This window comes from Lontra canadensis, unplaced genomic scaffold (assembly GCF_010015895.1).
Source record: "Lontra canadensis isolate GAN:19392208 unplaced genomic scaffold, GSC_riverotter_1.0 scaffold105, whole genome shotgun sequence".
In the NCBI taxonomy this organism is placed as follows: domain Eukaryota; kingdom Metazoa; phylum Chordata; class Mammalia; order Carnivora; family Mustelidae; genus Lontra; species Lontra canadensis.
The window spans coordinates 5,304,619-5,330,682 of NW_022631099.1; the positions used below are offsets into that span (position 1 = coordinate 5,304,619).

The following is a 26,064-nucleotide window of genomic DNA, read 5'->3' on the forward strand; positions in this document are numbered from 1 at the left end:
ATAGCCACTCCTTTTTTTTTCTTTTTTAAACACTAGTATTCATCCCTCTGTCTTTAACCAGTGCCAAAAGATAAATTGAAACTTTATTTCAGATTCCTTAATTTTTTACTTGAAAATTTTCTGTGGTAAAGAATGTTTGAAGCCCTCTTCCCTTTTATTACTCAGAGTAAAGTTCTGTCCTTTCTTGTCCATGTGTTAATCTTTCCTTGGCTTTGGCTGGTCCTACTTAAAAACTCCGAAGAGCCACCAGAGTCCTACTACTAAAAACCATCTTTTTCTATTCTTCATGACAGACAAGAATAAGAATGTATGAAACAGTCTTGTAGTGAGGAAGAGGTAGTTGTTCCTTTCAGCATGTGTGTACGTGCATGAATGCTCCCTGGCCAGTATGGGTTACACGGACTCAAGAGGAGGTAGGAGAGGTCGTCAGCAATTGTGAAAGTTTAATGCTGGTTAACAGAGATCTCACACGGTTCCCTGTCTTCCGTGTTCCCATAGCACTTGCTTTATACCATTATGACCATGTGGTATTGCAAAATCTCTTACCATTATTTATTCAGAAATACTTACTGAGCACCTGATACCTGCCACCGACTGTTTTATACTGGAGATAATCTCAGGGAACAAAAGGAACAAGGATCCCCGCTCTCGCAGAGGGAACCACCACAAGTGGAGGAGGAAGCCTGCGAATCAGTGCACGTGTTCTCGCCTTCACATTTGCTGCATTTTGAACCTTGTGAGATAGACGGCCCAAGGGCAAAGCTCAGAGTTTCCAAAGCATGGAAATAACGAGGGAGAGGCTGGGAATAAACCAAAAAATAGTAAAATTGTGTAGTTTTTTCATGGTGGTTAAGTGCTATGAAAAAAAAAATCAGAAGAAGAGTGACGTGGAATTGACGAAAGAGGGTTGTAGTTTTAAAAAGGATGGTCCGTTTTGGCCTCACAAGGGTATCACCTGAGCAAAGAACTGAAGAGGGTAAAGGAATCAGGGAGTCATGAGGGGGAAAAGAGCATTTCAGGTAGAGGGAATAGCCTATGCAGTGTCAGGGGTAGACCCAGGCTGCCAGGGTATATGATGAAAACACAGGGAGATGGAAAGGTAAGGGGAGATGGGAGGCTTGGTGAGGTCCAGCAGAGTTTGTAGGCCTTTGAAAGATCCTTGGTTTTACTCGGAGTTAAAAGGGAACCCTTTTAAGGAGTTTAAGTAAAAGAGGGACATAATAAAAGGGCCATTCTGAATGTTATATTACGAATAGACTAGTTGAGCAGGAGTATCAGGGAGACTAGTTAGAAGGCTTTTGGAAATCATCTGGGTGAGAAATGAAGGTGGTTTAGACCAGGACAGAAGCAGTGGAAGTGGTGAGAAATTTTTGGATTCTGGGTATATTTTGAAGATGGAGCCAGCATGATTTCTTGGCTAATCAGGCATGGTATGTAGAAAGAAAAGAGGAATCAAGGATTACACCAAGAAGGGCATCTGGGTGGTTCGGTTGATTGGGTGACTGCATTCGGCTCAGGTCTTGATCCCAGGGTCCTGGGATCGAGCCCCACATCAAGATCCCTGCTCAGTGGGGAATCGGCTTCTCCTTCTTCCTCTACCTCTACCCCTGCTTGCGCTGTCTCTCTCAAATAAATAAATAAAATCGTAAAAAAAAAAAAAAAAAAAAAAGACTACACCAAGATTTTTGGTTTGAACACCAAGAATGATAGAATTCTGTGTCACTCAGGTGGGAGAAAACTGCATGTGGGTAAGGGTGGGAGGTTGGCCAGGATAGCAGGAGTTTACTTGTAGACATTTTAAGTGTGAAATACTTCTGAGGTAATCAAGTAGAGATGGCAAATAACAAGTAGATACATGAGTGTGTGAATTGAGGAGAAGTTCTTAGCTGGTGTCATGATGTAGCCCATATTTAAAACCACTTGACTGGACAAGATCATCAGGTAAATGAGTATAGATGGAAAAGAGTAAAAAGTAGGCCCTAGGGAGCTCCAACAATTAGAGTTGATATTGGGGGATTCCTACTTCCAGGGAAGATACAGTCGGTCGTAGCAGGGTAACACTCACTGCAAGGAAAAAAAAATGTAAATTGCAAAGAATGTATTATTTTTATTTTTATTTTTATTTTTATTATTTATTTATTTGACAGAGACCATAAGCAGGCTGAGAGGCAGGCGGGGGGCAGCGGGGGGAAAGCAGGCTCCCCGTTGAGCAGAGAGTCCGACATGGGGCCCAATCCCAGGACCCTGGGACCACGACCCGAGCTGAAGGCAGAGGCTTTAACCCACTGAGCCACCCAGGTGCCCCTCAAAGAATGTATTTTTAAAGACATCTGATATCTGTGGAAGGGACAAGAATTAGACAAACTAAAATTCCAGACAGCAAAGAGCTATTCCTAGATGAGCTGACAGTTGCAGACTGTTTCTTCTCTGGAAACATTCCTCAATTCTGGGCATGGGTTGAGGATCAGGCTTGGCACAAACAGATTATTCTGGGTTGAAGGGAAACCATCTGACCCTGCTGGTGATGGATTATACAGGGTTGGTGAGATGATTGGAAATTAGAGGAATCCCCAAAGCAAGGGACTTTCCCCATTCAATTTGTTGAATTCTGGGGTAGCCCAAGAAGTTAGTGGCTCATCCAGAAGGCAGACTGAAATCTCACAGTCTCACGGTACTTAGAGGGAAAAATCTCACTAAAGGGATGGGCCCAGTGTAGAACAGACTCTCCCTTAAGAGAGATTTTTAACCTGCTTGGGATTAGAGACTCCAGGGCTCAGGGGTAAAAAGATCTGCCAGACTCATTCGGTGGTAACCTTGGACATTCATGCTTGAGAAACAGGGTAAAATGAGATGGGCTGAATTTTACCAGTAACACAGGCCTAACTCAGTTTAGTCTCTGACTGGACTCAGGGGACCACCCCCTCTCATAGTTTGTCCAAGAGAAAATAGGGAACAGTTGTGGAAAATATTGTTTAGAGCTGCTATGTTTTCCTTTATTCACAAGATCTACCGTAAGTAAAAAAACTACTAGACATTTGAAAAGGTGACTATAAAGCAAGCGAATACATACATAATACAAATAGACTCTAAATGATCCAGATATTGGAGTTAGCAGAAAAGAACTTTAGAATAACTATGATTGTGTTGTGAAAGAAAATAAAAGAAGATGGGCAAAAAAGTTTTAAAGTGACAAATTCCAGTGGAGAAATGAATCTGTAAAGAGAATCAAATCAACAGTCTGGAACTGAAAATCCCAATTTAAAAAACTTAGAACACCGTGGATAACTTTAAAAGCAGAGTAGATACAGCAGAAGATAAGATTGGTGACTTTGAAGACAGTCAATAGAAATTTCTAACCTGAAGCATAGAAAAAAGAATGCAAAGAATAGAACAAGACATAAGAAACAGTTGGGGTGCAGTGAAAAGGTGTTGTGTATATCTGATTAGAGTCCTAGGCAGGGAGGAGAGATGGGGGCAGAGGAGTGGTTGAAGGTAATATTAATGGCCAAGACCGCCGCCCCCCTCCATAAACTGATGGGGGATATCAACCAATAGATTAAACATCAGATACAACTCCCATGCAGGAAAAACACAAAAGTGAAAACCATACCTAGGCGTATCTGAAACTGTAGAAAACCAAAGAGTGAAAAACCACTAGATAAAAACGGAGTACTAACATCGTATTAAATGGTAGGATACTGAATACTTTTCCCTTGGATTTGGGAATAAGAAAAAAAGTTCAACTGTTATCATTATATTCAGAAATGCACTGGAGGTCCTGACTACCACAGTAAGGAAAACAAAGAAATAAAAAGTTGAAAGAATGGAAAGGAAGAAAGTAGGATTCATTATTTGTGGATGACATGACTATGTATAGAAAATTCAATAGAATTGGCAAACCATTAGCATTAAGAAATGTGGATTTAGCTAAATTGTTGGGACACAAAGACAATATATAAAACCCATCTATTTTATTTCTGTAAACTAGCAACATGAAATCAGAAAAGGAAAACTGCAAAATGCCCTCTGTAGCATCATCAAGCATATCAGATCCTGGAGTAATTCTCAAAAGCTACACAGGCCCTCTCTATAATGAAAAACATTGCTGAAAGAAATGAGAGGAGACCTAAGCAAATGGAGCGATAAATGACGTTCGTGTATTCAGTGTCGTTAAGATGTCTATAATTCAATCCCAATCAAAGTCTAAGAGGGGTGTTTTTTGATAGATGTTGATGATAGAAAACAAAAGATTTTAAAATAACCAAGGCAGTCTTTAAAAAGAACTAAGTTATAATGCACACTTGTAACAAGCTACAGTAACAAGAAGGAGTAGTAGACCAGTGGAACAAGACAGCTACATTGTAAGGCTCCTACTAGCCACATGTGGCTATGAAGCACTTGAAATATGGCTAGTCTCAATGCACATGTGTTTTAAGTGTGAAGTACACATTGAATTTTAAGGACTTAGTGTGAAAAAAGAATATAAAGCATTTCATTAATAATTTTACACTGATTCCATAGTGAAATGATAAGTTTTTAGATCTATTGGCTTAAGTAAAATATATTCATTAAAATTAATTTCCTCTGTTTTTACTTTCTTAATATGGCTACCAGAAAATTTTAAGTTAATTTTTGTGGCTTAATGACTGACCATGGTGGCAGCAAAAGAGTCTTTAAAAATGACACAAGAATAAGTAAGAGAAAAGATTAGTAAGGTGGATTATGTAGAACTTCTGTTCATCAGAAGACAGATTTACAGAATCAAAAGACCATAGATTTATAAATAATACTTGTGATCTATATAACTGGCAGGACTTTTATTCCAAAATGTGTAAAGAACTTGCAACTTTAAAAAAGAAAAAAAAGGACAATTCTTAAAATAGGCAAATGACTTGAGCAAGACCTTCACAGAGAGGTCGCCTTCATTGCCAATAAGCATATGAAAACATCCTTGGCATCCTTAGTTATCAGGGAGATGTGAATTAGAGAGATAATACTATATATCCAGGAGAGTGGCTAAAATTTTTAAAGACTGACAGTATCAAGTCAGCTGGAACTCCTCCCATACTTTGCTGATGGGTGTAAAAATAGTTACAATCACTTTGGAAAAAAATTTTGACAATATTCATTAAAACTAAACGTATAACCTACCTCATAACCTAGTAATTCTACTTTTATGTATATATCCAAGATAAATGAGTACATTTGTCCACCAGAAGACATACAATTTATATGAACATTGGGAGCGACCCAAATATTCCTCCATAATAGAATGGATAAATAAATGGTAGTATAATTATGCAACAAAATACTATGCAGAAATACAGAAGAATGAATCACATACTATATAATTCCATTTACATGAAGTTTAGTAATAGGCAAAACTAATCAATGGTAGTAGAAGTCGGAATAGTGGTTACTTCCAGTGGGGGCATGAGTCTTCCAGAATGTCAGAAATGTTATGTAACTTGATCTGGGTGGTGTTTATGCGAGTGGATATGTGTGTATGTAAAAATTCCTCTGTTGTGCACTTGAGATCTCTATATACTTTACGAATGCCGAAGCTCAATAATTTTTAAAGCGTTCTGTTAGCATATCTGGTAGTTCCTTGCTGATGAAGACTATAGCTCATCTAGTTCTGTAAGACCAGTGAATAAACATAACTCAGACACTCAGTAAATAATGTGGAAGAAATTTAGGAAGGAAATGAAGTAGGAAGTTAGGAAGGAAGTTGGTTCATTAATCTTTCTCTTAACCTAACACCTGTTCCTTTGCTCACGGCCCACTTGCCATAGTCAGAGCTCTATTGGCTGGAAGGTTGGGGTAGTGATCTTTTGGTTTAAGAAAGTACACTTAGTTCTGGCCCTTTGCTGTTAGCTGTCCTGACAATATTAGGTAGATCGGAATGTCTAGAGAAGGGGGAGACTTTTTAATTAAATGGTGTAGATTAAGAATAATAACCATTTACAGTCTGTGATCCCAGTGAGTTTGATGCTTTATTCCCTCATTGGTCTCCTCTTTTTCCCTCTTGTTTGTGTTTAGCATTCAGCAAATACTTCTTGTCACCCACTGCTGCTGGATCTCTTCAAGGTATTAGCTGTTAGTCGTGGATAAAACAAATAGGGATCCCTGCCCTCAGAAGGTTTATACTGTAATGAGAGAAGACAGGCAACAGTCAACTGCCTGTTCCCCTTTCCTTACTTGTGCTTAGAATCAAGCAGAATAGGGGCACCTGGGTGGCTCAGATGGTTAAGCGTCCAACTCTTGATTTTGGGTCACGTCATGATCTCAAGGCCATGAGATTAAACCCGGTGTTGAACTCTGCACTGACCTGGAGCCTGCTTAGGACTCTCCCTCTCCCTCTGCCCCTCCCCCACTCCCACCCCCCAACTTGTGCACAGGTGTGGGCTCTCTTTCTCTCTCTCAAAAAAAAAAGAAAAATTAAAAATTAAAAGAAAACACAGGAAAGTACTTGAGCAGAAAAACAAAGCTTTGTCTGTCTTCCCATCCCTTCTTCCTGCTGTATGGTAGGCACAGTTCAGTTGTCTTCATGTGGAGTAGTGGGAAGAGACTCTTGTCACTTTGGATTAACTTTGGCATGGCACCTAGAACAATGCCATGTGTCTAGGGGAATGTAATAAATATTTGTAACCTTTGGGAGCATCTGTCAATGCCTGCTGATCTCCATACTTCTTTTCTACCATCTGCCCTCCTCATCTTTTTTTTTTTTTTTCCCCTTTCGTGTATTATTTTTCTGGGGGAAAACTTGATTTAAGATCTTAGAAAATGTGTTTTCTGTAATGGTACAGCTCTGGGACAGCTGAGCCCTCGAATGGGTAGGACTGAAGATAGTGAGATGTAGCATAAGTCATTCTTTTGGAAAGTTCTGATCAGGAACCCAAGTTATTTTGGGAGTTAGGGCTATCATGATGAGTGTTCTTCTCGTATACTATTGTACTAGATCTGACAAGGTCATGTAGTGCTTATGAAACCTTGGAAATAGAACGGCTCCAATAGAGTCCTAGAAAGAATGTCAAACACAAGAGCGTTCTGACTCAGTGCACCCTTTTTAAGTTTGTCATTGTTTGATAGATACTCTGTAGAAAGAGATTTCATGGAGTGCAGGAGCCTAGAAATGTATGTGTATCTGGGATAGAAAGATAGAAATTAAATTGTTTTCTGTTAGGATTTATAGTCAGAGGATGATCAGTGAAACAACCATTTCCAGCCACAGAGGGGAAAGATGGTATCATTTAGTAGAGAATAATTATACTTTGCATTTGCATAGTGCTTACTGTTCCAAAAATATTTTCACATACCATTTTATCCTCCCAGTAACCCAGTGAGATAAGTATTTTTAACTCCTGTTTTAATAGATACGGAAACTAAAAGGTGTTAATTGACTTATCCAAAGTCGGTAGCTGGTAGGTGTTAGAACTAGGACTCTCCCGATTCCAAGGCCCCCAGACTCCTGTATGTTACACCTTGCTGCAAATTTTATGCCACTGCATGTAGGCAGGTTTGGCAGAAAAGGGAAGTCCTAGGACCAATTTTAGTGATACTAAACACAGATCTGAGATTAAGAGTCTGAAAAGCAGAGTGACTTCTCTGCTCGTGTGGAAGAAGAAGGTGTTAGGGTTGTGCCCAGAGGTTACAATGTTTGTGATCTTTGAATCACTCTGTGGCCTGATAGGAGGGAGGCCTTGGCACTCACAGATGAACTTTCAGACAGACTAGTACCTGCTATAGTACTTCTTACACAATTATTTCTTGGATTTTGTGGTGCCAGTAATTTTCTGTCTTTTCAACTTTTCTGTCTCCAGGAGCCTCCAGAAGATGACGCAAACATCATTGAGAAGATCCTGGCGTCTAAGACCGTCCAGGAGGTCGGTGGCCCATGTGCCTGCAGTCCTATCACTAGCACAGGCTATATACCCTCTGTGAAGAGATACTTGGCTGGAGAACCTGGAATGGTCGTGACTGGCCCGAGTGAGAGCTAGGCAGGAACATTTACCCCCATGGAAGATTTTAGGTCATAAAATTCTTAAACATTTAAGAGTAGAGCCCCAAATAATTTTTTCCTCCATAGCGTTCCTCGCAAAAGGTATCTGTCTCTTAGTTGCTGTAGCCCATGGGAAGTCCTCAGTGGGCCAAAGAGAAGACATGGAAAGTCCTATTGAAAACCTTTGCTGGAGGGGCGGGGGGGGGGGGGGGGGCGTGGTTCTTTAGACATGCCGGGGCCATCAATAGGGATCCTCTAGAGAGCTTGCCTGGGGCAGAGGGCATGTGTGCTGGTTGAGAACACGGTTTCGCCTTCGAGTATTTATGAGAGCAAACGTCCTTACTCTGCGAGTGAACAGCACTGATGTTTCAGGGTGGTGGTTGGGGGGCACGCCAGGGACCCAGGTTTTCACTCGCATGGCAGGCTCTGGTCCTGACAGCTCTCAGCCCTGGGCCTGTTTGGGTTTCTCAGCCGAGCGCTGTCCCAGCCTGGACCCTGGAAGGACACCAGGAGGATCATTTTTACCTTCTAGCTACCTGTGGATTTATCCTTTGAGAAAGCTGCTCAATAGGTGTCAGGAAAAGGACTGGGAAGATGAGAACGTCCTCAAGAGATCGGTACTAAAACCAGGCGGGGTGTTGATTCACCTGTGTTCTCATGCTGCATGAGGGTGATGGCCTGGCTGTTAACTGCTTGCTGTTGGTTACAGGTTCACCCAGGAGAGCCCCCGTTTGACTTGGAGCTGTTCTACGTTAAGTATAGAAATTTGTACGTCTTTTTCCTGTATTATTTGTGTTTGGATTTCTATGAATAAGATTTCCTTTCCCTCATCAAATCATCTTCTGCATTTTCCAAGAACGGCCCCTGAGGCCTGACCCACAGATCCCAGCTGACTCAAGTTCACCTTAGACAATGGTGGGCTCACCTTTGGCTGCACAGTCACCAGGGAAGCCTCCACTCAGGACCAGCTCACTCAGACCCTGGGAGTCAGTCCCAAGGATCGGTGCTTTATTAAAAACGCTCTCTGCCATTCTCATATGCACTCAGGGTGGAGAACCATGGTCCTGTGGGCCACACTTTCCCTCTTGCATTTTTCTTCTTTCTGTGCTACGTGCCCACTTTCCCTGATGTGCATTAATGATAACCTGCCTATGCCTGCCCTCGCTCTGTTCTGAGGCCATTCCCGTAGAAGCCGTAGAGGGTCTGGTTGTTTGGAATCCTGGCACTGTTTTGTTGTTTCTTTTCGCCCTTAGTGCAAGGCCTGTCTCAGTCCAATCTCTAGCAGTTTCACTACAGACCACAGCTTCTGGGTTAGATGGTCACCCTGTTTACTGAAACACTTTAAAGCTCAATGATTTGGTGGTTTGCACTTGTCTCACCATTTATGTGTCTTCGGATAGTTCCTACTTACATTGTAAATGGGCCACAATGGAAGAGCTGGAAAAGGATCCTCGCATCGCACAGAAGATCAAGCGCTTTAGGAATAAACAAGCCCAGATGAAGCACATTTTTACTGAGGTGAAGCAATATTTACCAACTAATTGATTGCTGCTTTTCTTGCAGTATTAAATGCTGAGTTTAAGTTTCTTAAAGTCGAAGTCCGGTGCAGATCCGTTGTGCAAGTCACATTGCTGAATGTGCACTGATTTGCAGCAAAACCAGTCCAGATTTAAGCCAAAGGGAGAAAATTATCCACCGGGTTACAGAGATTGAACCTTACAAACTGACAGCTCATGAGAATGTGCATCTTGGTCAGAATATCTATAAATAGCTAGGGCAGGACAAGTCTGCAGAACTCTTTCATTCCCTCCTCCCCCCACCGCCTGAAACAGAAATCCAAAAAGACGTAACCTTCAAATGTAAAAAATGAAAGCTATTATTAAATATATTAGAGAGTAAATAAATAAGGAACTTTATATAAACTTGGGTATTTCTAAGTATGGTGCCTACAGCAAGAAGAAGGATTGATGGATTGGGGCATTAAATGAATCTACAGTGTCTGTATATTAGAAAATACTCCTAAACAAACCTTAAAGTAAATAATTAGGAACTATGTGCATTACATACGTACACATATAGCTTATACATATACATACTTATGTGGCATACATTCTTATCTGGTATGGGAGCCTTCTTCCCATTTACATAGACATCCATGCACACAACAAATAATTTTAATCATTAGAAATGCTTATTAATCTTACAAAAATGTGGCCACTTTCACTAGTAGTCAAAAAATTGCAAACTAAAATAGGAATTTTCTAGTTTTTATTTACCAGATACTTGCAGGTTTTAAAAATAGGTATTACTCATTGCTGGTGAGGGTGTAGGGCAGAGACTGTCTTGTGTCTAGCGGGTGGGACTATTACCTAGTGCGACCTGCCAGAAGAACAGAATGCCGCCAGGTGTGTAACGTCTCACAGTGCTCACATCCTTTGCCCAGCGGTTCTCATTCTGCCATATATTTTAAGGAAACTGTTGAATCTTTGTACAGCGTTAGCTATGATAGACAGTCATCTATATTGGTAAAAAATTGCAAACAAACATATTGTTAGATAATAGACATTTGTTAAACTATGTGTACATCCCTTAGAAGGCTCTAGTAAAAGTGATGTGGGAGAACGGTCATTAATGACATAGGAAGAGGCTGTAGTGCCAGATGTCAGCCTCTTACAGTATGGGGGGTAGTTCCATTTCAGGGAGTGCGGCAGTAAGGAGGCACCATGATAATGCACAGAAAATGTCTTGGATATACATGAAAACGCTGGTGTCATTTTCTCTGGCTGATGGGATCATGGTGGCTGATTTTTTCTTTTCTATATAGCATGTAGTTTTAAAATTTTATACAGATGACTTTAAGGAAAAGAAGCCTTAAAAATTATTCTTAAAATGTAGTTTGCAGGCTCTGATCCTCAAGAGTGCACTCAGGTGCCATCAAGCTATAGGACATGGTTGCAGTGTTTAACCAACTCGTTCTTCATGTTGTGCACCTTTTCCTCGAGTGACAGAACATTATTTTAGGTTAATGTCAGTAAGTGTTCTTCTCATCCCAGAGTGGGGTCCTTCATCTTTAGCCTTAGTGTTTGGCCCCAGCTCTCTCCGGGGTTGTTTCAAAGAATGTGAAAGCTATTGCTCGTGGCATTGTTCTTGTCGTAGAGGACTGGGGGAAGAAGATGACAAGTAACATTGGAAGACCGTCGTGAGGCCCCACTGGATACTCGCCCTCTGTTCTTGGAACATTTTATTTGCACCTCTATTTTAGCAGGGATTTGCAGTGTAGTAACTTGTTTACATGTCTCTTTCTTCCATTTTAAGTCCTAGGAGACAGACGGGGACACGTCTCCTTGTATTTCTGCCCCTGGTACCAGGCTCAGGGTCAGCGCTCAGTAATTATTCGGCTGCCCCATGACGAGGGACAGGGTTTGCTTACGCGCTTCGCCTGCTCCAGACCCTTCAGCACCTCACGTTTCCTTGAAATAAAGCCCACGGCCCTTCACAGAGCCTACAGAGCCCCGCGTGTCTGTTTTCTGCTTTCTTCCCAAGGAAGTGATTTTTACTGGGTTGGGAATAGAGGGCTGAAGCCAGATCGCACCAGGAGCACATAACTCTTGTGGGAAGGAAAGGCTTTCGAAAAGATCAGAGGACGACATCCTGAGATTGAGGAGGCGGGAGAGTGGCGACTTGTTCCTATAATGCTGTCTTCAGCCTCGACCTGTACAACATTTTTATCAATGACTTGGATAAATAATAGTCTTAGGAGATCAGTAATGACTTAGTTTTGGATGGAGCTTCTTCATATCCATTATTTCCAGCTGCTTTATGAAGTAGCCAGGGACACCTGTGCAAGAGACTCAGGCTCGAGAGGCAGAGGCTTCCGGAACTCTGCAGTAGAGGCTTCTGACCGCACCCAGACTCTTGGAAACCAGACCCGATGCTGGGAGACTAGATGACTAAATCAGCGTTCAGCTTCACTGGACAGGCTAGGGTTAATGAAACAGAATGGCAGTAAATGTGGGTGATGTCACACATTTGTGATTTTTAAATCTTTGTAACATCAGAGTGGGGAAAATGACGGACTAGCAGTCCTAGGGAGAAAAGATAGTGCCCTTTAAATGACAAGTTTCCCATTGGTCAGGAGGAGGGGTACAGCTGCTCTAGAAGTAACAGTAATCTTAGAACATTCCCCAGTGTTCTGTTCATTTGAGTGTCAGGTTCGGGGGGACTTGGTGGACCTGAGTACAGCTGCAGGAGGACTCTTAACTGGGGTGAAGGAAGCTCAGTTGAGAGCTTGTCCGTGAACGTGGAAACTGGACTGCATGGTGCTAGGAGCCTGGGCTCTGGAGCCAAACTGCCAGGCTGTAGGTTCTGTTCCTCCCCCCTTTACCCACTCCCACCAGTGCCACAGAAATATGCACACATGTGTGCAGACACATACGGAATTCAGTGGCCTTGGGCCACTTGCCTAAGCTCCTTCCTATCCAGTGTCCTCCTCAGTGTGAAGCGGAACTCCTAATAGTATCAGCCTCCCAGAACACCTGTGAGGATTAAATGACACAGGGTTTACAGAAGTGCTTAGCACGGTGGCCCATGGCCACTATTCCGGGTGCTAGCTCTCTGCATCACGAAGCGATCTGGAAACGTGGACCCCCAGAAACAGTTGAGCACCTTGAGTAGTTTCGGCCACATTGGGTGGAGTTTTTTGAAAAGCCGGCGTAGAAGGAGAACAAACGTAACTACTGCTGCCTTGGAGGAAGCGGTCACACCAGCAAGCCCCAGTTACAGGAGGGAGACTGGGCGGTAATTTAATAAAGATCATGGTGCTACCACTGGGCAGGCAGAGGTAAAGCTGTCTTGGCAGTGGCTCAGGTAGTAGAGGGTAGTGAATTCCCAAACAGGGAATAAGGGAATCTGAGGGAGGGTTGCCAGGGATGTTATAAAAAGCATTCCTGTGTTGAAGGTGAAACTGGATAGCCCTGAAAGTGCCTTCTGACCAAAGGGGCAATAAGAACCTTCTAGCAGTGCGGGAGGAGGGCTTCTGGGTAAGAAAGTCCCGGGTAAACGTTCGAGTTCACACAGCTCTGTGGCTTTGTCAGTTTCCTCATCTATAAAGTAATGATCGTTTCTAGACCATAAAGTAATTTTGAGACTTACAGCATTTAGCATTACTCCGGACACAGGTTAAATATTTTCCAAGTGATGCTTATTATTATTTCCTAAGTACACTTTTTTGGGAAGCGTAATGTACGTGAAGGTAAACAGATCCTAAGGGTGCAGCTCAGTGAATTTTTATGAAATAAACACCTGTGTAGCCACCACTTAGATCAGGACCTGGAGCATTATCAGTCCCCCAGAAGCACCCCTTGTGCCCCCTTCCAATGTTTGCTACTATTGTGGGTATATAGAAGAAAAAGAAACTAATTCCTGAGTTTCCAAGGTTGTCTTTGGAACAAGGAGCAGTAAGAAAAAGGGAATCCTTGTGCTGAATTTTGTGCAGTACCATAATGACCACTAGGAGAGTCTTATTCTGGCCGTGGTATAACCTATAACTTCAGTCACAGAGAGAAGATTTGGGGACAGTGAAGGAATGTCTGTGCTGTGACTTTTATTCTCAAGCTGCCCCTTCCATTCTATATTTCGCTATAAGCCCAAAGTAGGGGATTTTGAGGGTTGGATGTTGGTTTTGAGGGGAGGGGGACACTTTCTAACTCTTCTCCTTTGTTTGCACTAGCCCGATGAAGACTTGTTCAACCCAGACTATGTAGAAGTGGATCGCGTCCTGGAGGTGGCCCACACCAAAGATGCAGAGACAGGAGAGGTGGGGATTCAGTCCTTTTGACTCCCCTAAAGAGCCTTCCCTCCTTACTGTGTATTTTGCTTGTTTCGTTAACACACAGTCCTTGTTTTAATGGCATTTGCGTGTGATAGGGTGGGTTTTTCAGAGCTTGGCCAGAGTGTGACAGACTCCTTTAATCTAGTAGAACATGAACTCCTCTCCTGTGTCCCACCAGGAAGTGACCCATTACCTGGTGAAGTGGTGCTCTCTGCCTTATGAAGAAAGCACGTGGGAGCTAGAGGAAGACGTTGATCCTGCAAAGGTTAAAGAATTCGAGTCTCTCCAAGTTCTCCCTGAAATTAAGCATGTGGTAACGTATCCCTGTTTGGCACCTGTTGTAACATGTAACTTTATGACCTTGGCAGTCCTGGATGGCTATGGGGCTCTGCTCAGAAGTGGTCTTTGTTTAAAAGAAAAAAAAAAAGAACTGGCCTTTGTTAGTGTCTTACCTTTGGCCACTCTCTGTTGAACTGCAGTTCAGGGTGCTTTTCTCCCCAGATCAGACTTTGCTAGCACTCTGGTCAACATTAGGTCTAGACTCTTATTCTGATGTGTGTGTGACATTTAAGAACCTTGAATACGAGCTCAGATGTCTTGGTATATGGTGCTGTAAGGAGTCAGTGAGGTAGAACATGGAAGAAACGCCTGCATGGGAAAGAAGCTCAGTAAATTGTTAGTGTTTTTCTTGTTTCCTACTACCTCTTGCTCCACCAGTGATCTTTTTTCTTTGTTTCTGACCTCTGCTTTTACTCAGCTGGGATATTCTTTTTTTTTTTTTTTAAGTTATTTTTATTTTTTATTTATTTTTTATTTTTTTTAAAGATTTTATTTATTTCACAGAGATCACAAGTCAGACAGAGATCACAAGTAGGCAGAGAGGCAGGCAGAGGGAGAGGAGGAAGCAGGCTCCCCACTGAGCAGAGAGCCCAGTGCGGGGCTCGATCCCAGGACCCTGGGATCATGACCTGAGCCAAAGGCAGAGGCTTTAACCCACTGAGCCACCCAGGCGCCCCCAGCTGGGATATTCTTAAGGGGAACTGTCTTATCTCTGTAGATCCTGGGCTTCACAGAGAGAACATAGGTTTTCAGTATGTTTTTATTCAATCAGTTTTTCTGAATCTGGATAATTCCCACCAAGCTGCATAAATGTCCCAACACACCTGACAAGTAATTGTATATAAAGTGTCAATAATTAAAAAGATGTAGAATTAGGAGAGCCCGATTAAGATGTGACTCACTTGGGAAGAGAATCAGAGTTGTTGAGTATGGCTATAGACTGGAATGTTGAGTTTCTATTTTTAAAAAGTCACCACTTGTATATGAAGAACCTTTATCCAATTCCTTATTATTTGTTGTTTTTACATCCCTGCAAAGTCAGGACTCAGGAGACAAGAGCTTAACATTGAACTTAGATCTCTGTCAGAATCTGCTGAAAAGCAGTGTTTTGTTTTGTTTTTCTTGGCATATGAAGTGTATGGAGGAATCCTGAGCTACAGGATTAGAAATTAGAACAGTGATTAGAAATATACATAATTTTTAATGGTGTTTTTGTCTACATGACTGGTTAATAAATTTCTCTTTCAACCTCTCCTACAACTGTTGTCTGTTGTTAATTCGTCAGTCATTGTTAATCATCTGCTGTTGGCTGACTTTTGAGTGACATAATAACAAAGAAGGTGCATGCCTAGCCCCCAGGAGCTCACAGGTTAATGGGAGAGGTGTGTGTGTGTGGTCACACACAGCACCAGACTAATGGGGGTGTGTGGCACAAGGCAGGGACAAATCACTGTGGGGCAGAGAGTAGAGAGCCTTTCCATTCTGAAGCTAATTGTAAGTTAGTATCTCAAATTATCAGGATTCTTACTCTCTCAACCCGAATCCCACTTATTTCCTCAGACTGACTACATGCATTTGGCAAGAATATGAATTCTCAAGTGTTTTCGGGCAATTTCACTTTTCCTTTACTTTGCTATTGTGATGCGGCTGTTTTTGTCTCTCCGTGAACCATCGTATTATTTCACACTTGTCTGTTTGACTTATTTGTTCTCTCATTTAAAATGCACAGTTTGAAATGTTATCTCAAAAATTCTAAATTGGAACAGTAGCTCACAATATAACTAAAGCTGTCTTTTTATGTGTTAAGAAAAGGACCAGCTCGAAACGGGAGTTTACCTGAATAATTTTTTAAAGGGATCTATGCTGTGCTTTGAAGTTGATGAACAGGACATTCTATACCTGAAAGCTTTTGGTAAAAATTAGTTACCTATAGGTAAAATACAGAACTGTGAGAAAGCAAGAAGTGACATTGTCTGTGATGATTATACAAAGTCGGGACAGTCTTTTAACAGGCCAGAGAGCCACTATGGAAACTCCAAGAATCACTTCTCCTCCTTCAAGGTTAACTAAGTAGCCATTGACGGTTGTGGAACCCTGGGGTGTGTTGTTTCCTATAGTCTGTACTACTTATGAATCAACCAGAAACTTCTAGTTGAATTCAGGTCTTGTGCTCAAATGGCTGAAGTTTCTGGCCAGTAGGTGATGTTAAACTAAACCCTTTAGCACTGGGGAGGGACGGAAAGACAGAGGGGTGACTGGATTGGAGAGTGATTACATTGTTGTAGAGTGCTACCAAGGCAGCAAAGTAGAAATCTGCAGTGAAAGTCCATCCTCCGGCTCTTACCTGATGAGAGTGAGCCACTTAAGTCACTGGGAACACATTCCAGAAAGTCTCCACACAGTATCTAGTAAAGTAGGGAAGCGTGCCTGAATAAAGGGGTACGTGGACATTGGGGGATCCATGCTGACTGGTTACTGTAGGTTAAGAAGAATGTAACTTCTTTAAGGAAACAGAACAAGAGGGTTTATATAGGAGTATCTTTGCTTAAAAGCTTTTTCTTTCAAATCATTGTTTTCTTACATACTGAATTATTTTCTCCCTCATAAAATTGAGCACTTGTACCTGTACATTAGTAATAATACACTAGTAATAATTTTCAATAGAGCCCTGTGTTAAGGGGCTTAACCTAACCACAGCTGGTAATAATTTTGTAGGTAAGCTGTGATACATATTTTTCTGGAAGATCATAGACAGATTCCACTTAACATACCTCCAAATATCAATGATGTAATTGGGGCCATTTTGTTAATTTCACATGCAAATGGTTTAGTTTTAATTAATGATGTATTTCAGGGGGCAGCTGGATGCCTCAGTTGGTTGGGCGTCTGACAGCTCAGATCATGATCCCAGGATCCTGGGATCCATTCCCACATCTAGCTCCCTGCTTAGCAGGGAGTCTGCTTCTCCCTCCCCCTCTGCCTGCCATTCTGCCTACCTGTGTACTTGCACTCTCTCTGTCTCTTTCTCTCTCTGTCTCTGTCAAATAAATAAATAAAACCTTTAAAAAAAAAGTGTTTCAAGTATAAACTATATTGTAGTACTCCAAAGCAAAATTACCAAAGACTAAAACTGTTTAGAAAAGTTACAGTCTTTAAGTTCTCATTCGTAACTATAGCTAGAATTAGGAATTTTTAATCAGTCAGTTTGTGAGCAAAATAACCAAGTCTATGCCCAAATAATATAAAACCTAAATAAAATTTCGGGGTGGGAAATCTCCACACCTAAAGATTTAAAAATTTCCCCTGATTAATTAAAATCTCAATGGGAATTAAAAGAACTTGACAAACTGATTCTAAAGTTAGAGAGTAGTACAGAATAGCAAATAGGATGGAATAGCTGAGACATTTTTAAAAAATAATTCCCTAATCAGATAAAAGGCTATAATAATTCAAAACTGGGTTTTGTGACAGTACCAGATAGTCTAGTGGAACACAATGAAGAATCTAGTTAGAGCTCCATGGATGTATTGAAATTTAGTATGTAATAAATAGGACACTTCCTATCAGTAGAGAAAAGATAAATGATATTTAGAAATTAGTATTTCATATGGGAAAATATGTTTTTGGGATATTTAGGGAATTTGCAGTTTTGCTTTTACAGGATTTTTGCCTTACACTGACTCTAGGAACTAATCAACAAAATATTTGACCTACTATACTTTCCTGAGCTGATGCCACATGCACACAGAAAAATTATCTGTAGAAACCAAAATACCTGACTCCTGCTGCTTTGCAGGGAGATGGAAGTGTAAATGGGAGTGGCATCCAGGAGTCTGAGTAAAACAGTGTAACACTTATCAAGATGGTAGGTGGGTCTATTTCCCTTCTTCATTAATTACTTGTGAATTTTATAGAGATTTTCTTAGTTCAGTCTGGTGAAAGCAAGAAAATGTAGGAGCTTGACTTACATTGGGATGTGTATATCTGTGTGTGTGTGTGTGTGTGTATATGCCTTAGTCAGATCATAGTAACTGCAGCTTGAAGCCAACCAGCTTCAGGACAGTGTTGTGAGATTTGCCACCTTCCCCATTATTATCCCGTGTCCCTATTCGTGTTACGCTCCTCAAACATGATTCTCTGTGTGTTTTGTTCTGTCTGCCTTCCGCCGCTAGGAGAGGCCTGCTTCGGACTCCTGGCAGAAGCTGGAGAAGTCTCGAGAGTACAAGAACAGTAACCAGCTCCGGGAGTACCAGCTGGAAGGGATGAACTGGCTTCTTTTTAACTGGTATAACAGGTGAGGAGCCGGAACCAGGGCTGTCTGCACAGGCGGTTACCCCCCCAAACGTCGTACCTGCTTAGAGCAGCAGTAGCTAGCAAGGTGGTGAGAGGGTGTAACCTGGCTGTGGTTTAGGGTACTGATCTTTGTACATGAGGCATGCCAAGACTCTATGCCAGGTGATTCTCCAATTACAGGAGTGATTTTAGACATCGTTGACTTTGTGCTTCTTTTTTCTTTGCCATCCCAGCCAAAAGATTAGGCCCAACCTCGATGAAACAAAATCCAAAAGATGGTTCTAATTCTTTAGCAAAGATTGGCTGTAGAAAGGAAATGGATCTGGATTGTAGCCCCAACTCTGCCACTTGTTGGCAAGCCCTGGATCCTCTAGACTTGGGCTGTACCCCTCAGTTTTGGACTCTTCATGCTTCAGTTCCCATCAGAATCTAGATGAAACAGGTGACATTTGAGATTTTTGTAACATTCTTGAGTGTACCCCTAGTCTGAGTTGAAAGCCAGCATGCTGCCGTGGAGAACACACCAGATGGGGCCCTGGTGACCTGTACCCTAGTGCAGTCTGTGCCACCTACTCACAGAGCCACTTGGAGCACTGCTCCCCTCAGCTTTCCAGTGCCTACCTTTGCAGTGAGGAGTGAGACTGTTGGGGGGGCCACACCCTTTGAGTGCCCCAGCTCTGTGTAGTCTGGGATTCTGGATCACCAGGAGAGACCAACATTTTTACCCTGATGAGAAATTTACTCTGTGGGTTAAAAGTTCACCCTCGATGACACAAATAATAGACATGAAAATCACGTAACTTATCTTCTTATTTTTGCCTTGGCTTCCATGAAGCTTGTCAGGTATAGAAATTGGCTTAAGTTTGAGGCATATTTTTTTTCTCCTTGTGTCTCACTGTTATTTTAATTTTTAGTATTTTCAGCTTATAGTGTATGGACATCTTTCCTATATTTTCTCTCAAGTTGCCATAATTCCTTTTTGGAAGTAGGCAGGGTATGAATCATAAGAATAAAAATGTGTCTTGGGGCACCTGGGTGGCTCAGTGGGTTAAAGCCTCTGCCTTCGGCTCAGGTCATGATCCCAGGGTCCTGGGATCGAGCCCCGTATCGGGCTCTCTGCTCAGCAGGGAGCCTGCTTCCTCCTCTCTCTCTCTGCCTGCCTCTTTGCCTACTTGTGATCTCTGTCTGTCAAATAAATAAATAAACAAAATCTTTAAAAAAAAAAAAAAGAATAAAAATGTGTCTCAATTGCATCTCTAGAAAATGCAGACAAGGCCCTTCACTAATGACCTTTACAGGTCAAAGTGTGCCTCTCAAGTATCTTTTTACTTACGCCCAACCTCTACTGCTTTCCTGTATCAGTGATAAATTATCTGTATTTCTTACTCCCTTCAGAAAAAACTGTATTTTGGCTGATGAGATGGGCCTCGGAAAAACCATCCAGTCCATCACATTTCTCTCGGAGATTTTCCTCCGGGGGATCCACGGCCCTTTCCTCATTATCGCCCCACTCTCCACCATCACGAACTGGGAGCGGGAGTTCCGGACATGGACAGAGATGAATGCCATTGTGTACCATGGCAGCCAGATCAGCAGGCAGATGATCCAGCAGTATGAGATGGTGTACAGAGACGCCCAGGTGAGTCTCAGAGACCTGGAGACAGCCTGATGTCATCGTTCAGAACAGCCTTCCTGTCACTTACCTTCAGGAGTTTTAATGCCCTGTACCCTGGGTTGACTGATTTTGTAGAGTCTTCTGTTTATGGAGGCAGACTTCTTGCTCCTCCTTGATAGTTTAGTTTGTGATAAAACATGGGATTTGTAGGGCATGCTTTCCACTCTCTGAAATATGCCAGAGGCTCTTTTTAGGATACTGAAAACTTGAATTCTTCATTGGCTTATGAAGTTGCTTTGATGTGCAGAAGACTTTACGTGACTTGTTATATGCTCAGTGAAAAATACTGAGTGGAAGGATTGGTGTACAGAGGATGGGTTCTTAGGGAGTTTGGAGAGGAGGCTAACAGGGAAGGATAAAGAGAAGACAGGATTTAAATTGTTAAAAGCGTAATAGACTGTGGGGTTTTTTGGTTTTGTTACTTATAATCACTTTACGGAGTATGCTTGTAAGCTTGTCCTGGGCACTGGTTTTTATAATCAAGTAAGGTAAAAAATGAATCCAACCAGAGGAGGGCCAATGCTCTCCCCCAGAGATTTTGTTAATAACAAAAGGAGACACTTAGAAGAAATTTAAGATGTGCTCTAACATGGTGCAGCTCTGCTCTTTAATGACAACACTAAGATAGGTAAAAGACAAAGATGTATCTGCCTGGTAGGTCTTGTCCTGGTGAATCAGGAAGTGTACTTTGAACCTATGCTAGGACCCCAGTTACAAGGTGAAATTAACCATATCCGAAAAGGAGCAAAGAAGGTCTCCTTGGGTATTCAGGCTCTGTGTGGTTGAGACCAGTCCTGGCTGGCAGTGTGTGAATCAATACCCATCTGCTTTCCTTACCATGGCAATTAATAACTAAAAGGCTTCCTTGCTCTGTCTTCTGTATTTGCTCATATGTCTCACCATTGTGAGGGCCCATGTCTCTTAACTTCTGTTTCATCAATGTAACAAGGTCTCTCTCTTGTCTTAGTAGCTGGTTCATCCCTCTCTTCTTTCTTTTCCAAACGAGGAAGTACAGCGCTTACTGGCTTCTCTTACCTAGGCCCTAGCATTTCTCCGTGCTGCCTCCTCTGCTCCCGCTGGGAATACATCAGCTGAATTCTGTAATCATGGCATAAAGCTTCACCTTCCGTTGTGTCACCCTCAGGGAAACCCCCTTTCAGGAGTCTTCAAGTTCCATGTTGTCATCACAACGTTTGAGATGATCCTGGCAGACTGCCCGGAGCTGAAAAAGATTCACTGGAGCTGTGTGATAATTGATGAAGCCCACAGATTGAAGAACAGGAACTGCAAACTTCTGGAGGGTCTAAAGCTCATGGCCCTGGTGAGAGCTCGCAAGCTCTTTACATTGACACAGGTTCTGTCTGCTCATGGTGGAAGCATCCCGTAGCCATTCTGCATGCAGCTTACTTGTTCATAGTCTGTTTATTCCTGGTTTTCTTTTGCCATCTCTATCTGTGATAGTGCCGGAATCAGAAGGTTTTGTTGTTACAACCTGGGTCAACAGTTTGACCTTTGCCACAAGTAGATTCCCAAGGGTACCCAGGGGAGTCTTCAATATCATGAAATTTGTGACCAGTAAACGTAAGGTGTTTCAGCTTGGTACCAAGGATGACGGCCTTGGCACAGTGCCCAGTATGTAGAGGGTAGTAATGATGGATGGATGGGTGGATGGATGGATGTCGCTTTCACTAACGTGAAATTGCTGCTGGAATCAGTGATGTGAAAGGAAGATTGATCTGTTAACTCACCGTACCTGCCCTGGAACGGTGGCGTCCTGTCTTTTCATAAAAGCAAAACCGAATTGCCCCAAAGTGAGCCCAGAATGCCCCAACTTCAAAAGCATTCTCGCGTGCCGGCCCCAACACTGTTGCCGTGTGCTGTCGATTTGTGCAGGAACACAAAGTGCTGCTCACTGGGACACCCTTGCAGAACTCTGTGGAGGAGCTCTTCAGCTTGCTGAATTTTCTGGAGCCATCCCAGTTTCCTTCAGAGACTGCTTTTTTGGAGGAATTTGGAGATCTGAAAACAGAGGAACAGGTAAATAACGGCCTGAAAGACTGAGGAGACGGTGTGATGGTTACCTTCACCACTAAAGCTAGAACAGATCATTGCGGGGACAGGCATTAGCAAGTTCTCACATCCCTGCTAAAATGAGCATTACCTCCTTTATTTAATTTGTTTAAGTTGAGTAGAGCAAACTGATTATTAGGCGTTCCTGTTACTCTGGAGGTATAATGAATTGACATCCAAAATAGCCTGTGTTAGCCCATCAGGCCTCTTGCCTTCATTGATCTCACGTGTGAGGTCAGTGACTTTGTTCTGCCCTGAGCCCAGGAGCGTAGTGCCTTCCTCGGCTTTCTTCATCCTTTATCCTTCCTCCTGCATAATCTGCAACACGTTCCCAGGCTCATCTTTTTTCTTTTTCTTTTCTTTTTCTTTTTTTTTTTTTTTTTTTAAAGATTTTACCCATTTATTTGTCAGAGATTGAGAGAGAGAGAGCACGGGCAGGCAGAGTAGCAGGCAGAGGCAGAGGGAGAAGCAGGCTCCCTGCCGAGCAAGGAGCCCGATGTGGAACTCGATCCCAGGATGCTGGGATCGTGACCTGAGCCGAAGGCAGCCACTTAACTAACTGAGCCACCCAGGCGTCCCATCCCAGGCTCATCTTCTTGAGTATGACAAACTACACAGGTAGTAAGCAAAAGAAGGCAGTCATATACTAGTTGGTAAGTCTAGTTTTGTCCAAATAAATCACCCAGATTTCCTCAGTTTTCAAAGATCTAGTCTTAAGTCTAAGCTTATTGGACTAAAATCTAATTCAGAACAGCCAACATTAATAAGTGTCTATCTGTGTTGGGTAGAAATCTTGACTAGAAATTACAGAAGTAAGCCAGACAAGTTTAAATGCCATAAGAAGGACAAGTAATAGAATTAGAAGAGAGAAGTTCAACTCTGTTTGGGAATCAGGAAAGCCTTCATGGAAAGAGAACAGTTTGGAAATGGACTTTGAAAGGTGGGTATATTTTCAGTCGTGGAGAGAAAGGATGATGACTGCTTTGCAAAGAAATAAAAAACACCTGGCATAATCAGCTATGGAATTTATTCAGTTATAGGGAATCATCTGGTTGAGCTGGAAACAGGGTCGATGAATTGTGAAGTATGAGGCTAGAGAGGGAGAGAGTTATATTGTGGGAAGGCCTTGGAAAATGGTTTAAAGAATTTGGGAGGTCTTAGGGAAGCAACGCAAGGCTTTGATTGCAGGAATGACATAATTAGTTCCCCTGAATTAAGCTAGCAATGGTGTGAGAGTGGGTTGGGGCAGAGACTTGGGGGACTAAGAAGGTTTGGGGATTTCACTAACAGATGTCAGGAGTACACTCTGTGGTTCAAGTCTGTTTGTTTGTACTTCTGTGGCAAGTCAGACTTTCAGAGCAGTGAGTAATCAAACTTCATTTCACTTCTCTATGTATCTCTTGATCTTTCAAAAGCCAGCTCCCAACCCTCTCTCCATTTTTGGACCATTTGCAAGGTGTCCTCTTCTCCCATTGCACTTATTCTGTGGTATGCATTTTTTCTTCTTCCTAGACAATGACCTCCTTGAGGACAAGGCCCACCTCTCCTCCAAAGTTGTGTTTGTTGTATTGACCAGCACAGTGTCTGGCATGTAGTATACTCTAAATGATTCAAGGTAGGAACCAAGTGAAGGGCAAAGCTGAACCCAGCATGTGGCAGATTGGCATTTGTCCATATCTTTAAAATTATCGAGTCGTGTCTTTTCTCTTTGGGATCTTAACACAGTAATTCCTGATCCACTTGGGGGATAGATTCCTAAGTACCATGGTTGGTGAAATCAAGGTTCCATGAATAGGTTAAATTTCAGATTGGGGTTACTTAGGAGAAAACCACAAAAATGGCATAAAATGTCTGTATTTTAAATCACAGGAAATAGAAGTCCCAGAAGGCATCAGCTTCCAAAGCAAAGCATATTCGTCAATGTTTAAAATCTGCTCTGATAACTCTTCTAAATCACCATCTATAAGTCACAGGAAGTGACTTAAATGCTTTCCAGGAAGCATTGACACCGCACACAGCTTATTTATGCAGAATGTACCCCCTTTTAAAACGTTTTTTTCCAAGATTTTATTGATTTGAAAGAGAGCTAGCAAGAGAAAAAGCATGAGCAAGGGGGAGGGGCAGAGGGAGAGGGAGAAGCAGGCTCCCCACTGAGTAGGGAGCCTGACACGGGGTTCAGTCCCAGGACACCTGGACCATGACCTGAGCTGAAGGCAGACACTTTACCGACTAAGCCTCCCAGGTGCCCTGAAACATTTTGAACAGCGCTTTATGAACTTAAAACTCAATCTTTTGCACTTGCCCTTCCTTATTTTATTTTCCCACCAGGATTAATCTTATTGATACCATCTTAAAGCTCAGGGTTAAGTCAGGTGCCTTGATTTTTGAAACCCTTCTCTGTCATTGTCTTCTTGGGACAGGGAGCAGGTCACCTTGCCAGTGCAGTCAGGTGAGTGGAGATCTGCTGTCCAGGTCCGGGCTGTTGGGAGAAGAACAGACAAATCATAGCAAAGATTGCTGTCAGCTCAAAGTGCCCCTGATTCGACAGCTTGCATGATGGCATGGGAGACATCGTCTTACAGCATTAACTCTCTACATGCTGCTACTCCAAACATGTTTGTTGCCCTTACTTAAAAGCTGGAGGAGGAGTCTGCCTCCAGATTGCCTCTACTTTTTTTTTCTTAACCTGAGATATGATTGACATATAACTTTAGTTTCACGTGTGTGTGATAATGATTCAGTATATGTACATGTTGTGAAATGATCACTGTACTAAGTGTAGTTAAATATCGGTCACACCCACAGTATAGTTTTTTTCTTTGGTGATGAGAACTTTTAAGATCTCCGCTCTTAGCAGCTTTCAGATATACAGTATTATTTACTGTAGTCCGTATGTTCTGAATTACATTCCCGGGACTGACTTATTTTATAACTGAAAGTTTTCACCCCTTTTGAGCCTACCCCACACATTTCGCCTTCACACATTTCGCCTACCCCAGATTGTCTCTGCTTTTTAGTTTGTTCTCTCAGTATCTAAGTCTCCCCTTTGCAATGTGTCACTTGTCCCTCCTCACACAGCTACAGTTTTCCTCAGGTCAGTTGCTGCTTCGTGCATACATGATAGAGCGAGAGGGATTTGTTTTCTCCCTCCTAGAGAGTAGGTACTGTCTTTTATATCTATCTCCCTTTATCTCTTGTAAGGTTGCCACCTGGGTTCTCAGTGACTACTCGGGAATTAAAACCAGACCCCTTCTTTCCTCGAGGTCTCATTACAAACTCCCCGTGTTCAGGGGTTAGTCGTGATCTTTTATTCAGTCTACCACCATAGCACTGTGATTAGCTGCTCAGGAGAGTGTAGTGAAGGTTGGACTACCCCGGTAACCAGTCATTAAAATCAGGTATGGGTAGGTGAACAGCTCTCGTTTCCCCGGACAGGTGAAGAAACTGCAGTCTATCCTAAAACCCATGATGCTTCGGCGGCTGAAAGATGATGTGGAAAAGAACCTTGCTCCCAAACAAGAGACGATCATTGAAGTAGAGCTGACCAACATCCAAAAAAAATACTACCGTGCCATCTTGGAGAAGAACTTTTCCTTCCTGACCAAGGGGGCAAATCAGCACAACATGCCCAATCTCATCAACACCATGATGGAGCTGAGAAAGTGCTGCAACCATCCTTACCTGATCAACGGTGAGTCCGGGAAGCAGGGGGCCGCTCGAGCCTGCCATGGCCTCGGCCAAAAGCCCATGATAACCACCAGTCCTGCCTGCATATTGAGTTCATTAAATGTGAGGATGTGCAGATGCTCGCCTTCTTATGACGTATGAAGCTGAGTGTCAGAGGTTGGCGGATCT

The 26,064-nt window shown here is 42.5% G+C and overlaps 1 protein-coding gene across 3 annotated transcripts in view; it reads left to right on the top strand.

Moving 5' to 3' along the window:
• The window catches only part of CHD6 (chromodomain helicase DNA binding protein 6), a 140,059-nt gene that overhangs the window by 35,874 nt on the left and 78,121 nt on the right, over window positions 1–26,064 (top strand). For all 3 annotated transcript variants that reach the window (XM_032838476.1, XM_032838479.1, XM_032838477.1), the window contains exons 5-14: window positions 7,824–7,886; window positions 8,712–8,770; window positions 9,403–9,520; window positions 13,731–13,817; window positions 14,011–14,145; window positions 18,344–18,465; window positions 19,860–20,103; window positions 21,284–21,460; window positions 22,033–22,176; window positions 25,645–25,900. In XM_032838476.1, coding sequence (XP_032694367.1) covers window positions 7,824–7,886; window positions 8,712–8,770; window positions 9,403–9,520; window positions 13,731–13,817; window positions 14,011–14,145; window positions 18,344–18,465; window positions 19,860–20,103; window positions 21,284–21,460; window positions 22,033–22,176; window positions 25,645–25,900 — 1,405 coding nt within the window. The remainder of the gene's footprint in view (window positions 1–7,823; window positions 7,887–8,711; window positions 8,771–9,402; window positions 9,521–13,730; window positions 13,818–14,010; window positions 14,146–18,343; window positions 18,466–19,859; window positions 20,104–21,283; window positions 21,461–22,032; window positions 22,177–25,644; window positions 25,901–26,064) is intronic.